Source organism: Balaenoptera acutorostrata, chromosome 20 (assembly GCF_949987535.1).
Source record: "Balaenoptera acutorostrata chromosome 20, mBalAcu1.1, whole genome shotgun sequence".
NCBI classification, from domain to species: domain Eukaryota; kingdom Metazoa; phylum Chordata; class Mammalia; order Artiodactyla; family Balaenopteridae; genus Balaenoptera; species Balaenoptera acutorostrata.
Window position 1 is genome coordinate 23,584,214 of NC_080083.1, and position 13,983 is coordinate 23,598,196.

The 13,983-nt window shown below is 38.4% G+C and overlaps 1 protein-coding gene across 5 annotated transcripts in view; it reads left to right on the forward strand.

Annotated features, from left to right (window-relative positions):
• Positions 1-13,983, forward strand: part of BCAS3 (BCAS3 microtubule associated cell migration factor) — a 577,971-nt gene that overhangs the window by 18,775 nt on the left and 545,213 nt on the right. For all 5 annotated transcript variants that reach the window (XM_057536260.1, XM_007190268.2, XM_057536261.1 and 2 more), the window contains exon 5: positions 1,140-1,246. In XM_057536260.1, coding sequence (XP_057392243.1) covers positions 1,140-1,246 — 107 coding nt within the window. The remainder of the gene's footprint in view (positions 1-1,139; positions 1,247-13,983) is intronic.

Consider the following 13,983-nt stretch of genomic DNA (forward strand, 5'->3'; position numbering starts at 1 on the left):
TGTCTTTTTTTTTTTTTTAATAGATCTTTATTGGAGTATAATTGCTTCACAATACTGTGTTAGTTTCTGTTGTACACCAAAGTGAATCAGCCATATGCATACATATGTCCCCATATCCCCTCCCTCTTGAACCTCCCTCCCACCCTCCCTATCCCACCCCTCTAGGTGGTCACAAAGCACCGAGCCGATCTCCCTGTGCTGTGCTGCTGCTTCCCACTAGCTATTTTACATTTGGTAGTGTATATATGTCAGTGCTACTCTTACTTCATCCCAGCTTCGCCCTCCCACCCCATGTCCTCAAGTCCATTCTCTATGTCTGCATCTTTATTCCTGCCCTGCAACTAGGCTCATCAGTACCATTTTTTTTTTTTAAGATTCCATATATATGTGTTAGCATACGGTATTTGTTTTTCTCTTTCTGACCTACTTCACTCTGTATGACAGACTCTAGGTCCATCCAGCTCACTGCAAATAACTCAGTTTTGTTTCTCTTTATGGCTGAGTAATATTCCATTGTATATATGTGCCACATCTTCTATATCCATTCATCTGTCGATGGACATTTAGGTTGCTTCCATGTCCTGGCTATTGTAAATAGTGCTGCAGTGAACATTGTGGTACATGTCTCTTTTTGAATTATGGCTTTCTCAGGGTATATGCCCAGTAGTGGGATTGCTGGGTCATATGGTAGTTCTATTTTTAGTTTTTTAAGGAACCTCCATACTGTTTTCCATAGTGGTTGTATCAGTTTACATTCCCACCAGCAGTGCAGGAGGGTTCCCTTTTCACCACACCCTTTCCAGCATTTATTGTTTCTAGATTTTTTGATAATAGCCATTCTGACCGGCGTGAGGTGATACCTCATTGTAGTTTTGATTTGCATTTCTCTAATAATTAGTGATGTTGAGCATCTTTTCATGTGCCTCTTGGCCATCTGTATGTCTTCCTTGGTGAAATGTCTATTTAGGTCTTCTGCTGATTTTTTAATTGGATTGTTTGTTTTTTTGATATTGAGCTCCATGAGCTGTTTGTATATTTTGGAGATTAATCCTTTGTCTGTTGTTTCATTTGCAAATATTTTCTCCCATTCTGAGGGTTGTCTTTTTAATTTGCTCCTTTGTTACTTAATTCTAATGCAGATACATCAAGAAATCTGGACTTTCATGAAATACATAGCACAGGGAATGAGCCACCTTTGCTGATTGTGATTGGCTACAGTGATGGAATGCAGGTCTGGAGCATCCCTGTAAGTATGAAGATGGTTGAATCCCTGAAATACAATACTTTTCAGCATGCTAGCTGGTGTGAAACCTGGCGATATTTTCTCTAAGGTCTCATCCATTTATTTTGCAAGCAATTGCTAAGGGACTGCTGTGTGTGGAACCCCATACTAGGCCCAAGGGATAAGGGGAAAATGGGAAATTAAAGATGTTGTAAATGATTTGTAAAGTGGGCCAGCAATTGTGGGAATCACTTTACATGGAAGATCTAATTTCTTATCATAGTAACTCTACCTAGTTGGTATTATTATTATCTTTAACTGCATTTTTACAGAAGAGTAAAGAGGCTTACAGAAGGCTTTTAAAAAAAATAGTGATCATTTAAAAAAAATGTTTTGAATCAGTTAAAACGTTCACATGGTACAAAATTCAGGAGGTATAAGTGGGTAACAAAACTCCCTACCACTGCTGTCCCCAATTTCCCTTATCTTGAGCAGTTTCTAGTCTTCTAGGATTTCTAGTTATGTTTCTTTTCCTTATAGCTATATTTTATGCTAATAAAAACATATATACATATAATTCTCCCATCCTGCCCTTCCTTAACAGAAGGGAACATATTATACAACGCAGTCTGTACATTGCTGTTTTTTACTTATAAATCAGTATTCAGAGAGCTTCTCTATGGAATTTATAACTGCTTATAATTATGTTTTTTGGATTTTCCTTAATTTACGTAACTTGTTTCCTATTATTGGAAAAACTTAAATTTCCATCCCCCACCCCTTTTCTGGTATTAGAAACAATGACGTAATACATGAATTTGAACAAAGGTTATTTTGTGTCTTTGTATCTATATAGGATAAGTCATAATTTTAATAAATGTTTTAAATTGCCAAATACTATTCCCAGTTTCCCTCTTCAATCCTACATGTTCCTCTCTGGGATGACCAAAAATAAAATGTACTAAAAGAGGAAGAGGCTTGGTAGGATCACAGCTCAGTGAAGTGTAGTAGGGACTGCATACTTTGGCGTGTACTTAGTTATATTCTGCTGTTTGGCATGGCCTAGATATCATGTCTCTCCTGCAGATTTTGGGGTGGGGGGGGAGTTGGCGGGTGGACCCTTTATTGTCTGTTTTTTTTTTTTTGGCAGTTGGAGGCCTGGAGCCAATAGAATTTTAATTTGTGCCATTAATAGATGCATTTACCACATTGTTTGAAGCCTCTTGTTAGTGGGTGGTTCAGCTAGAATTTTTTTCCCTTTCTTTTTGATTCTTTTGCATATTATGGTTACTTCTTAAAGTAACCATATGTAAGCAAACATATATTACCTCAAATTTAATGAAATTCAGGATGTTCCTGAGTGCAGGATTTGGCTAAAGGATTATTAAGTAATGAATACATTGAACTGCATAATTCTTTAATATTCTAAGTAAAAATATTGTTTATTCTTTGATAAATCACTTATAATGAACTTTAGTCTTCCGTCTAATCTTATAATAATTATATATCATTAGGTATTTAGGATTTTAGGTTTTATATTTCTTACTTTTAAAGATTGGCTTTATTTTGCAGAGATAGAAGAATCCTGTTGGTATGTCATGGAATGAGTGTCCTCGTTTTTTTGCCTTTGGGGATGTGTAGTTGACGTTTTTTCAAGGCCCTGCAATGTTGTTTGTAATTTAAGTATCACGGCCAAAGGCATAGACAGAGGACTTAAAACATGGCATTCTTTGCTTGCTTGCTTTTTCCTACCAAGAGAAATATTTCTAGGTTGTGTTCAAGAGGAGAGGATTATGTAAATGTAACTTTTTCTTATTAATAGAGACTACATTTTGGTTCTTTACACTGTTTGTTGACAGACTTGAAGGCAATGAGGAAGCTAGAGCTTTAACAAGGTTGGGCCTTGTGGGATTAGGGATGTTGACTGGATTGAGGACATTTCTTTGGTGGTACTCAGGCTACCCACTTGCTTTGGTTATAATTAGAGGTATCACTTTTAATAGTTAATTTGTGTCTGGCTCTGAGTAACTTAAAGGTCTTAAGAGGAAATTACTTCTTTAAAGTAATTCTTATGCCCAGATTGTATTTTGAGAGATTTAAATAATCTTTTCTTCATGGAATTTTCATTGACTAACAGTTGTTTTTATTTATTTGTTTATTTATTTATTTGGCTGCATTGGGTCTTGGTTGTGGCATGCGGGATCTGTCATTGCGGCTCACGGGCTTCTCTCTAGTTGTGTCGCGTGGGCTCCAGAGCATGCAGGCTTAGTTGCCCCGCAGCATGTGGGATCTTAGCTCCCCGACTAAGGATCGAACCTGAGTCCCCTGCATTGGAAGGTGGATTCTTAACCACTGGACCCCCAGGGAAGTCCCTGACAGTTATTTACTGTTGTAGTAGTATAGCCCCGTGAGGACTGGTTCAAGAATTAGAAGGCAGTTTGGAAAAATAAGCTCCTTCTGTTGCACTGATTGAGCTCTTACTATGTTCAGAGAACTTTATATACACATTATCTCATCTGTTGTATGCTGTGAGGGAGAAGTTACCCTGTTTTACAGGTGGTAAGGTCACACTACTTATAAGAGGTGGAATTGGAATTCAAACCCAGTTCTGACTTCAGATTCACAGCCCATGATCTAAGAGCTCTGTTTCCCCAATGTGATAGCAGGAGATACGCCGTGCAAGTAGCATGGCACCTTAGTTTTAGTTTTCATTGTAATAGGTTACGAAGTACCTTCATCTATTCATCTTCTATAGACTAGTGTGACTGTTACCCATTACTCTAACTAAACCCTTCTGAAACTTGTTTATCACTAGTCAGTTATTCGGTAATCACTTAAGTGTTACCATGTGCTAGACACTGGGGAGCTTATGTTGGTCAACCTAGAAATAATCCTGGCTCTTAGGGATCTTCGCAGACCATAAATTGTATTTGCTTTTCAGTAAGTGCGGGTGGGCAGAAATCAAACCCTGTCCAAACTACAGCTCAGTTTTTTCTTCAAGTTTGTGCACAGGGTTCCCTTCTGTTGATTTTATATAACTGTCCTACCTGTGAGTCTCAGATTAAGAAAATAAACATCCTGGCTAAACATGTAAAAAAATTGTCTATTTATGTAAGTGCGCAAATATGAACAAGGCTTAGATGATATCTAGGAATATAGTTAAGTGGAGTTAGCTCAGAAGCAGAACTGTGCAGAAGTAATTTCTCTGCTGCCCAATCACTACCACTTTGTGTATGAGATGGCTGCAGGAAAACACCAGCTTTCATAGCTTTCCCAAGCCGTCAGGCACCTTCTTTCAACACATCTGATGCAACATAAGAAGGAATGATTATTTGTGATGTTGATATTCTGGATAAATAGGCCCTTTTCCCACCTGTGCCTAACAGTGACATTGCCTCTTTTTGGTAATGTAAATATAGACTCTCTTGCTTAAAATTCTTAATTAAAAAAAAAAATCAAAGTTATACATGTACATGGACTAAAGACCGAATAATTTTATGGGAGTCATAAGAAAAAAACAGTAGTTGTGTATTCTTCCTTTCTTAACTCCCATAGTTCTTTTAGCTCTTGTTATCTTTGCATTGATTTCAGTTATTTTATTTTATTTATTTTTAAAAATATTTATTTATTTATTTGGCTGTGCCAGGTCTTAGTTGCAGCACACGGGATCTTCGCTGCCACATGCAGGATCTTTAGTTGCGGCATGTGGGCTCTTAGTTGCGGCGTACGGGATCTAGTTCCCAGACCAGGGATCGAACCCAGGCCCCCTGCATTGGGAGCGAGGAATTTTAACCACTGGACCACCAGGGAAGTCCCTGGTGGGGACTTCAGTTATTTTAAAATATCTTGCTTACATTCTTTTTTTTTTTTTTTTTAACATCTTTATTGGAGTATAATTCCTTTACAACGGTGTGTTAGTTTTTGCTGTATAACAAAGTGAGTCAGCTATACATAAACGTATATCCCCATATCTCCTCCCTCTTAATTCCTCCTCCCATCCTCTCTTGCTTACATTCTTGATTTTTTTTTTCTGGCCAGTTTTACACATAGATTGACTTGGTACCATGAACTGTGAGAACGTAAAAATTGTTCATTTATTCATTACAATTCTTGGATAAAGTATGTATTTTGAGCAAAATAGACATGACCTTTGCTCGAATGGAGCTAGAAGGAGAAATGGATTTAAATAAAAATAAATTAATAGACAAATTGTAATATGAAGAAAATAATAAGAGATTATAATAAGGAAGCGGCATAAAAGTTAATTAAGATTTAACCACAGTAAGATTGGAACAGCAAGTAGTGAAGTCAGAGGCTCTGAGGTGGAAATGTTCTTTTCTCTATAGTGGGACATTGATTTAGATTTCTTAAGTTTTTTTCTTCTTAAAGAATATTGAGATAAATATCTTTATGATCATGTAATTTGGAGAGATCAGTAAAAGTAAATATACTAAAACTCTTGATAGATTTACCAAATTGCATTCTTGTAAAGCCATGCCATTTATACTTGCCTCATTCATTTATTAATTCATTCACTCAGCAAAGATTTATTGATTGCCTTTTATATGCCAGACCCTGTTCAAGGTGCTGGGAAAACAACAATGAGCAAAACAAAACCATTATTCTTATGGAATTTCCATTCTAGGTAGGTGGGTTGGAGGGTGGGGAAGATGATAATAAACATGTACCATGCTTTGATAATAAACAAGTTACCAAGTGTTAAGGTGGGGTGGTTGATATTGTTGTGGGTTGCTATATTATATGAGGTGGTCTTGGAAAGCCTCTCTCAAAGACCGTCTGAGCAGAAGTGTGGAGGAGTGATGCTTACGGGTATTTGAGGGAGGGGCATTCAAAGGCAGTACTCTCGCATAGGATTATGTTGTTGTTATTTTTAAAATTTTGTTTATTTTTGGGTCTTTGTTGCTGTGTGCGGGCTTTCTCTAGTTGCGGCGTGTGGGCTTCTCATTGCGGTTGTTTCTTTTGTTGCGGAGCACGGGCTCTAGGGTGCACGGGTTCAGTAGTTGTGGCACACGGGCTTCAGTAGTTGTGGCTCACGGGCTCTAGAGCGCAGGCTCAGTAGTTATGGCGCACGGGCTTAGTTGCTCCACAGCCTGTGGGATCTTCCCGGACCAGGGCTCGAACCCGTGTTCCCTGCATTGGCAGGTGGATTCTTAACCACTGAGCCACCAGGGAAGTCCGGATTATATTTCCTATATTTAAGAATAGCAAGGAGGCAATTTGGTGGAGCTCAGTGGGCAGGTGAAGAATGCTAAATGGTGTCTCAGAGGTGGGTGAGCTAGAGTTTTGTAAGGTAAAGCTTACAAGATGAGCTTTGTACCATTGGAAGAACTTCAGAAGTTTCGCAGGGAAAACACGTATACCCACCACCTAGATTATACCATGAAAATTTTTACTGTACTTACTTTGTGTCCACCTGTAGATCTTATTGGATTCATTTCAAAGTGAATTGCAAACATCAGCATACTTTTCCCTAACTACTTTTTCATTAACTAATGTTCAATATTTGATTAGTTTTTTAATGTAAAATTTACACACAATTAAATATACAAATCTTAATATGTAAATTTCCTGAACTTTGACAAGTGCATGGCAACCCAAATCTCTGTCAAGATATACAGTAGATCTTGATTATCACTCAAGACATTTCCTTCATGCCTAATCTCAATTTTTCCTCCATCCCATCCCTGAAACAACCACTGTTATTTTTTTTTCCATTGTAGATTAGTTTTGCCTGTTTTAGAACTTTCTGTACTATTATACAGTATGGACTCTTTTTGTGTAAGGCTCCTTTCACTCAGCATAATGTTTGTGAGATTCGCTCTTGTTGATTGTCCCTTTTAATTGCCGAATAGTATTCCAATATATGAATATACCATAGTTTATCCCTTCTCTTAATGAGGGATAGCTGGCCTATTAATAGCTTTTGCCTGTTATGAATGAAGCTGCCGTGAAGATTCTTCTGTAAGTCTTTTTGTAAACATATGCATTTATTTTTCTTAGGTAAGTATCTACAAGTGGAATTGTTGCTTCATAGGGTAGGAATATAGTTAGTTTTATAACAAACTTCCAAACATTTTTTCCAAAGTAGTTGTATCGTTTTACATTTCCCCCAACAATGTATGAGTTGTACTATATCCTTGCCAACATTTGGTGTTGTGTCCATCATTTAAAATTTTTTTTTTTTAGTTACGGCATGTGAACTCTTAGTTGTGGCATGTGGGGTCTAGTTCCCTGACCAAGGATTGAACCTGAGCCCCCTGCATTGGGAGCATGGAGTCTTAGCCACTGGACCACCAGGGAAGTCCCATCTTTTTAATTTTAGCCATTCTGGTGGGTGATACCTTGTGGTTTTAGTTAGCATTTCCCTGAAGACTAATAATGTTGAATGCTTTTTCATATATTTGTTGGCCATTTGAATATCTTTTAGGGATTATCTGTACAGTTTTTTGCCTGTTAAAAAAATTGAGTTGTAGAAGCCAATGGAGAGCTTTGAACAGAGGTAGACAGTGATGCCTCTTATAAAAATAAGGTGTGACAGCTACCGAGCCCACGCGCCACAACTACTGAAGCCCGCGCGCCTAGAACCCCTGCTCTGCAACAAGAAAAGCCACCGCAGTGAGGAGACTGCGCACCACAACAAAGAGTAGCCCCCGCTCGCCGCAACTAGAGGAAGCAGCAAAGACCCAACGCAGCCAAAAATAAATAAATAAAATAAATAAATTTATTAAAAAAAATAGGGAGTGATAAGGAGCAGATTTGGGTGGAAAGACGGTGAGTTTGTGGACTGTGGACTGTTGCTGGTCCGTGAACTGTTGACAGTCAGTGAAATGTTTGTTACTGTTTGCAACAAGATAAGTGCAGAAGTTGAGAGTAAGCTTTTGGAAACCTATAGCTGTTTGCCAGTTGCGCATCATCCAAACCTGTGTTTGTCATTTACAGACGTATCTGTTTGTGCCAGAATGGAAATAAAAAAAAAAAAAAAAAAAGTAATTGAGCCTTCATAACATGGTTTGACAAGCAGTATCAGCGGGCAACCAGTTGGAAGAGGAGTTGTTCATGACAGTGGGTGTGTTTTAGACATTGTGCCGTCATCTGTTATTTCATTTAGCACAAGTAACATCTCTGTGATCATTAATATTCATTTTAGTGGTTGTAAGCTCTCCAGGGACATGCAATGAGATATAGAAGTTTCAGGGAGGAGATTTGAATTGCAGGATGAGGATTTGGATTTATTAATTTTTCCCCCACTATGAATTCATTAAGAATCTTTGAGTAACAGAGATACATTCCAAAATCCATATTCAATAAAGGTTGGTTTTGCAGTGGCTTTGGAATGAATAGAGAGTAAAGGAGAAAAGAAAAGGATATGAGGCCAGTTAGGAGTCAATTTCACTTCCCTGGTGGCGCAGTGGTTAAGAATTCGCCTGCCAACTCAGGGGATACGGGTTTGAGCCCTGGTCCAGGAAGATCCCACATGCCGTGGAGCAACTAAGGCCGTTGATGGTTGTCGCTGTTCCTGTTGTTGCATGCGGGCACGGAGCCTGAGCCCCACAAGTCCCAGCTGTCTGAGCTCCTCTTGTCGGCTGAGGCCCGTCAGTTTCACATTGTCTACTTGGGAGATGTTGAGAGCCTGAACTGAGTTAGTTGTATTGGTAACTGATAAAACATTTAGAAGAGAAGAATCAAAGATGTTTCCAAGATCTTGATTTGGGGCTGGTGCTGCCTGGTATGTAAGGTGGCATAGTTTTAGAAGAAATAGAATTTGATTATTAGAATTAGACTTACATTATGTTGAAAATTTTATAAGGCAAAATTGCACTGTATAGTTTAAATAATATAGTGTTGCCATTAAAAATTTTCAAGATAGTACCTTTGTAAAAAGTCCTGAAATTTTTCCATATTTTTTTGCTGTTAAATGGCTACTTAGCTTTCTCATCCTCTTTTGAAATGCTTAATATCTTAAACAAATCTTGAAAATGTATTCATTACAGCACCTAGAAGATGAGAGTTGCATTGTATGAAACGGTATATTTTTAGGTTAAATAAGTTAAGATTTGAAGTGTTTTCTTGGAGCTTTTGCATGTACTGCAAAGAAATAACACTAGGTGTCGCTAACACATTGAGCTAAGAAAAGTATAGCTGTTGCCTTGAAAGATTTGCCCTAAAGCTTTTAGTGTAGCTTTTACACTTTTTGTGTTGCCTTTACACAAAAAACTTTAGAGAAAACATGCAAGGACATATTTGAGGTGAATTCCAATTAGTTTATTATTTGTTAGAAGTTGGGTGCCAACAGACCTTGCCATGTCAAGATTGCTAGCCAGGAAACAATTTTTATGGGTTTCATTTGGGAACAATATAAAGTCAGTGATTTGGGTAACTGGCAAGCAGAGAAGGTTTGAATATGGACCCAAATCAAAAAATTGCCTTTGTTGAGAGTAGTGTTATTTTTTTTGGTCCAGTGTCTTATTACTGGAAAGAGAAGTAACGGATGGCTCTTTAGTCACCTGGCAATGAAAAATCTTTGGGTGTCATGTAGTGAATAGAAGCAGAAATGAAGAATAATATTGAAGTAACTTGTGGAATCCATTCATATTAGTAGAGGAAAATTTTTTTTGTAGTGTATGTTTCTTAAGGTGTCACTTTAGAGAAGTCTTGTATCTGAAGTTTAGTCTTTCCAATGTTTAAATAGTGGCTTTATGTGACTTTTGTTGATTTGAAAAGTGAGTTTGAAATTTATTATTATAAATTGGTATTTCTCTTGTTTGAAGTATTTTTGATGTTTTTCCACTCTAAAATGGAAGATATTCTTTGGACACAAGCTGACCTACGAGTGTGTGGAAGACAGCTTTTTCTTTTCTTATAAATGTTACTGCGTATGTTAAATATCATGAAGTGCACAGATCGTAAGTGTGCAGACTGAATTTTTATACGTGTATGTAACCTTCTGGGCACCACTCAGATTAAGACAGAACGTTTCCAGCAACTCAGGAGTCTCTCATGCCACTTTCCTGTCAATACTGTCCTCATACCTCCACGTAACCACTATTCTGACTTCTATCACCAGAGATTAGCTTTTTCTATTCTTGAACTTAAAAAAAGAGGGGGATGGGGGGACACAGATAACCCAATCTATTCTTTTGTGTCTGGCTTCTTTCTCTCAACAGTGTGACTATGAGATTCTTTCATGTTATCGTGCGTAGAAGTAATTTGTTCTCATTTTTGCTATATACTATTTTATCATGAATACAACGCATTTTATTTTATTTATTTTTAAAAATTTTATTTATTTATATATTTGGCTGTGTCGGGTCTTGGTTGCGGCACGCAGGCTCTTCGTTGTGGCACTCAGGCTTCTCTCTAGTTGTGGCGCTCGGGCTCCAGAGCACGCGGGCGCAGTAGTTGAGGCACGCAGGCCCAGCTGTCCCCGGCATGTGGGATCCTAGTTCCTTGACCAGGGATTGAACCCGCGTCTCCTGCATTGGAAGGCGGACTCCCAACCACTGGACCACCAGGGAAGTCCCACAGTGCATTTTTAAAAGTTCGTTATACACCTGATAGACATTTTTGTTGGTTCTACTTTTTGAGCATTATGGATAAAGCTGCTCTGACGTTCTTGTAAGTGTTCCTTGGTGGGTATATGCTGCACCCATTTCTCTTGGATTTGCGTGTCATAGTGTAGGTGTATGTTTAACTTTAGTAGATATTGCCAACCAGTTTTCCAAAGTGGTTTTACCAATATGTACTCCTACCAGCAATGTATGAAAGTTTCATTTGCTCCACATTTTCATTAGCTCTTAGTATTGTCAGTCTTACTAATTTTAATCATTTTTTTGTGTATGTGTTGGTATCTCATTGTGGGGGTTTAAAGATGCTTTTGTTTTGCAATAATTTTAAACTTGCAGAAAATTTTATAACTAGTACAAGGAACTCCTGTTACTCATTACCCAGATTTACCAATGAAGGACATTTTGCCCCTTTTGCTTTATCATTCTCTCATTTTTTTTTTCTGTGAAGATTTTTTTCTGAACCATTTATAAGTAGGAGAATTTATGCCCCCCTTTTCCATAAATAATTCAGTATATATTTCCTGGGAATAAGCACATTATCTTTTACAACCATAGCACTATTATCAAAACCAGGACATTTAAATTTGATACAATACTATTTTGTAATCCACAGTCCATTTTCTGGTTTCACCATTTGTCCTAATAGTCTTCTTTATAGGTTTTCTTACATTTTCACTTTATTAATATTGTCTTTTGATGAAAGAAATCCAGATCAGATTTTAAGTGGTTTACTCTATTCTTTTTTTTTTTTTTTTTTTTTGGCTGCCTTGGGTCTTTGTTGCTGTGCGTGGACTTTCTCTGGTTGTGGCTGCGGCAAGCAGGGGATACTCTTTGTTGTGGTGCGTGGGCTTCTCATTGCAGTGGCTTCTCTTGTTGTGGAGCACGGGCTCTAGACGCTCAGGCTTCAGTAGTTGTGGTGTGCGGGCTCAGTAGTTGTGGCGCACAGGCTTATTTGCTCTGTGGCATGTGGGATCTTCCCCGACCAGGGCTCAAACCCGTGTCCCCTGCATTGGCAGGCGGATTCTTAACCACTGCACCACCACGGAAGCCTGGTTTAATCTATTCTTAATGCTTTTTGTATCCTTGTTTACTCTAAGGCCATGAAGATATTCTCCTGTGTTTTCTGTTAGAAGGTTGTTGTTATTATCTTTAGGTTTATAATCCTTTTGAAATTTTTGGTGTATGGTATGACATAGGGGTCAAAGCTTTTTTGAATTAAAAAAAGAAAAAAAAACAACTAACTCATTCAGCACCATTTCCTGAAAGGACCATTCTTTCCCCACCAAATATGAGCATGTAATTCTTGCCAGATCTGTGTTTTTGCTCTTTTTGTTTGTTTGTTTTTTGGTCTCTTTTCAAATTGATTTTTAAAACCTTTTTATTTTGAAATAATTATAGACTCATGGGAAGTTGCAGAATATTAGAGTTCAGGGCACAGTTCCCCCTGTGTCCCCCAGAGGTGACATCTTATGTGAACTGTAGTACAGTATCAAAACCAGGAAATAGACATTTACAATGATTTTTCAAAAAATTTTGGGGCTTCCCTGGTGGCGCAGTGGTTAAGAATCTGCCTGCCAATGCAGGGGACACGGGTTCGAGCCCTGGTCTGGGAAGATCCCACATGCCACGGAGCAGCTGGGCCCGTGAGCCACAACTACTGAGCCTGCGCGTCTGGAGCCTGTGCTCCGCAATAAGAGAGGCCGGGACAGTGAGAGACCTGCGCACCGCGATGAAGAGTGGTCCCCGCTCGCCACAACTAGAGAAAGCCCTCGCACAGAAACGAAGACCCAACACAGCCATAAATAAATAAATAAATAAATAAATAAGAAAATACACATAATCAACCATTAGGAATAAAAGATATGAAAATATTAAAAAAAAATTTTGTAGTTTGTCTTTTCCAATTTTATTTAGATATAATTGACCTACTACATTGGTTTTTTTTTTTCCTCTGTGCTGAGCAGCATGTGGGATCTTAGTTCCCTGACCAGGGATCGAACCGGTGTCCCCTGCATTGGAAGCACAGAGTCTTAACCACTGGACCATCAGGGAAGTCCCTACGTTGATTTTTTTTTAATTTGATTTATTTTTTATACAGCAGGTTCTTACTAGTTATCTATTTTATTCATATTAGTGTGTACATGTCAATCCCAATCTCCCAATTCATCCCCCGCCCCCACATTGATTTTTAACACCATAAATTATGGTCATTTTGCCCATTTTGAACTGTATCTAGATGGATTCATATGATATGAACTCAGTTTTTTTTAATATATATATTTATTTATTTATTTTTGGCTGTTGGGTCTTCGTTGCTGCGCTCGGGCTTTCTCTAGTTGCAGTGAGTGGGGGGCTACTCTTTGTTGCGGTGCGCGGGCTTCTCATTGCAGTGGCTTCTCTTGTTGTGGAGCACGGGCTCTAGGCGCACGAGCTTCAGTAGTTGTGGCACGTGGGCTCAGTAGTTGTGGCTTGCAGGCTCTAGAGCGCAGGCTCAGTAGTTGTGGCACACGGGCTTAGTTGCTCCACGGCATGTGGGATCTTCCCGGACCAGGGCTTGAACCCGTGTCCCCTGCATTGGCAGGCAGATTCTTAACCACTGTGCCACCAGGGAAGCCCATGAACTCAGATTTTCATCTGCAGACACAATGATTAATCTTGAGACTTAAGTCCCATTTTTTTTTTTGATTGACCACATATGAATATTCTTCAACTCTGGCCTAGGGGTTATTTGCAGCTAGACAGAGTGTGCATTGATCACACGGTTCTCATTTATGCCTTTGCTTTTTATCTTCTTTCTTTATGTGTACGTTTCTGGTTTAAAGAGTGTTGGTCAGCTTGATGTGAACTATCAGAAGTGATAACAAAATTAATAAATAATTGTTTTAAAAGGCGAATACTATTTTAAATAAGAAATTAACTAAAATTATAATGCATGAAAGTATGCAAATACAAATTACATATGTTTGTGACTCATTCTTGCCATTATTGGCGTTTTGGACCAGGTGATTCTTTGTTATGGGGGGCTGTTCTATACATTGTAGTTGCCACATCTGTGGCTTCCATCTACTAGATGCCCAAAGCAACTCCCTGAATTGTGACAATTAAGAACGTCTCCAGACATTGCCAAACATCCTGTGGTTAAGAACCACAACTCCAGAGAAAATTTTGGTTGAA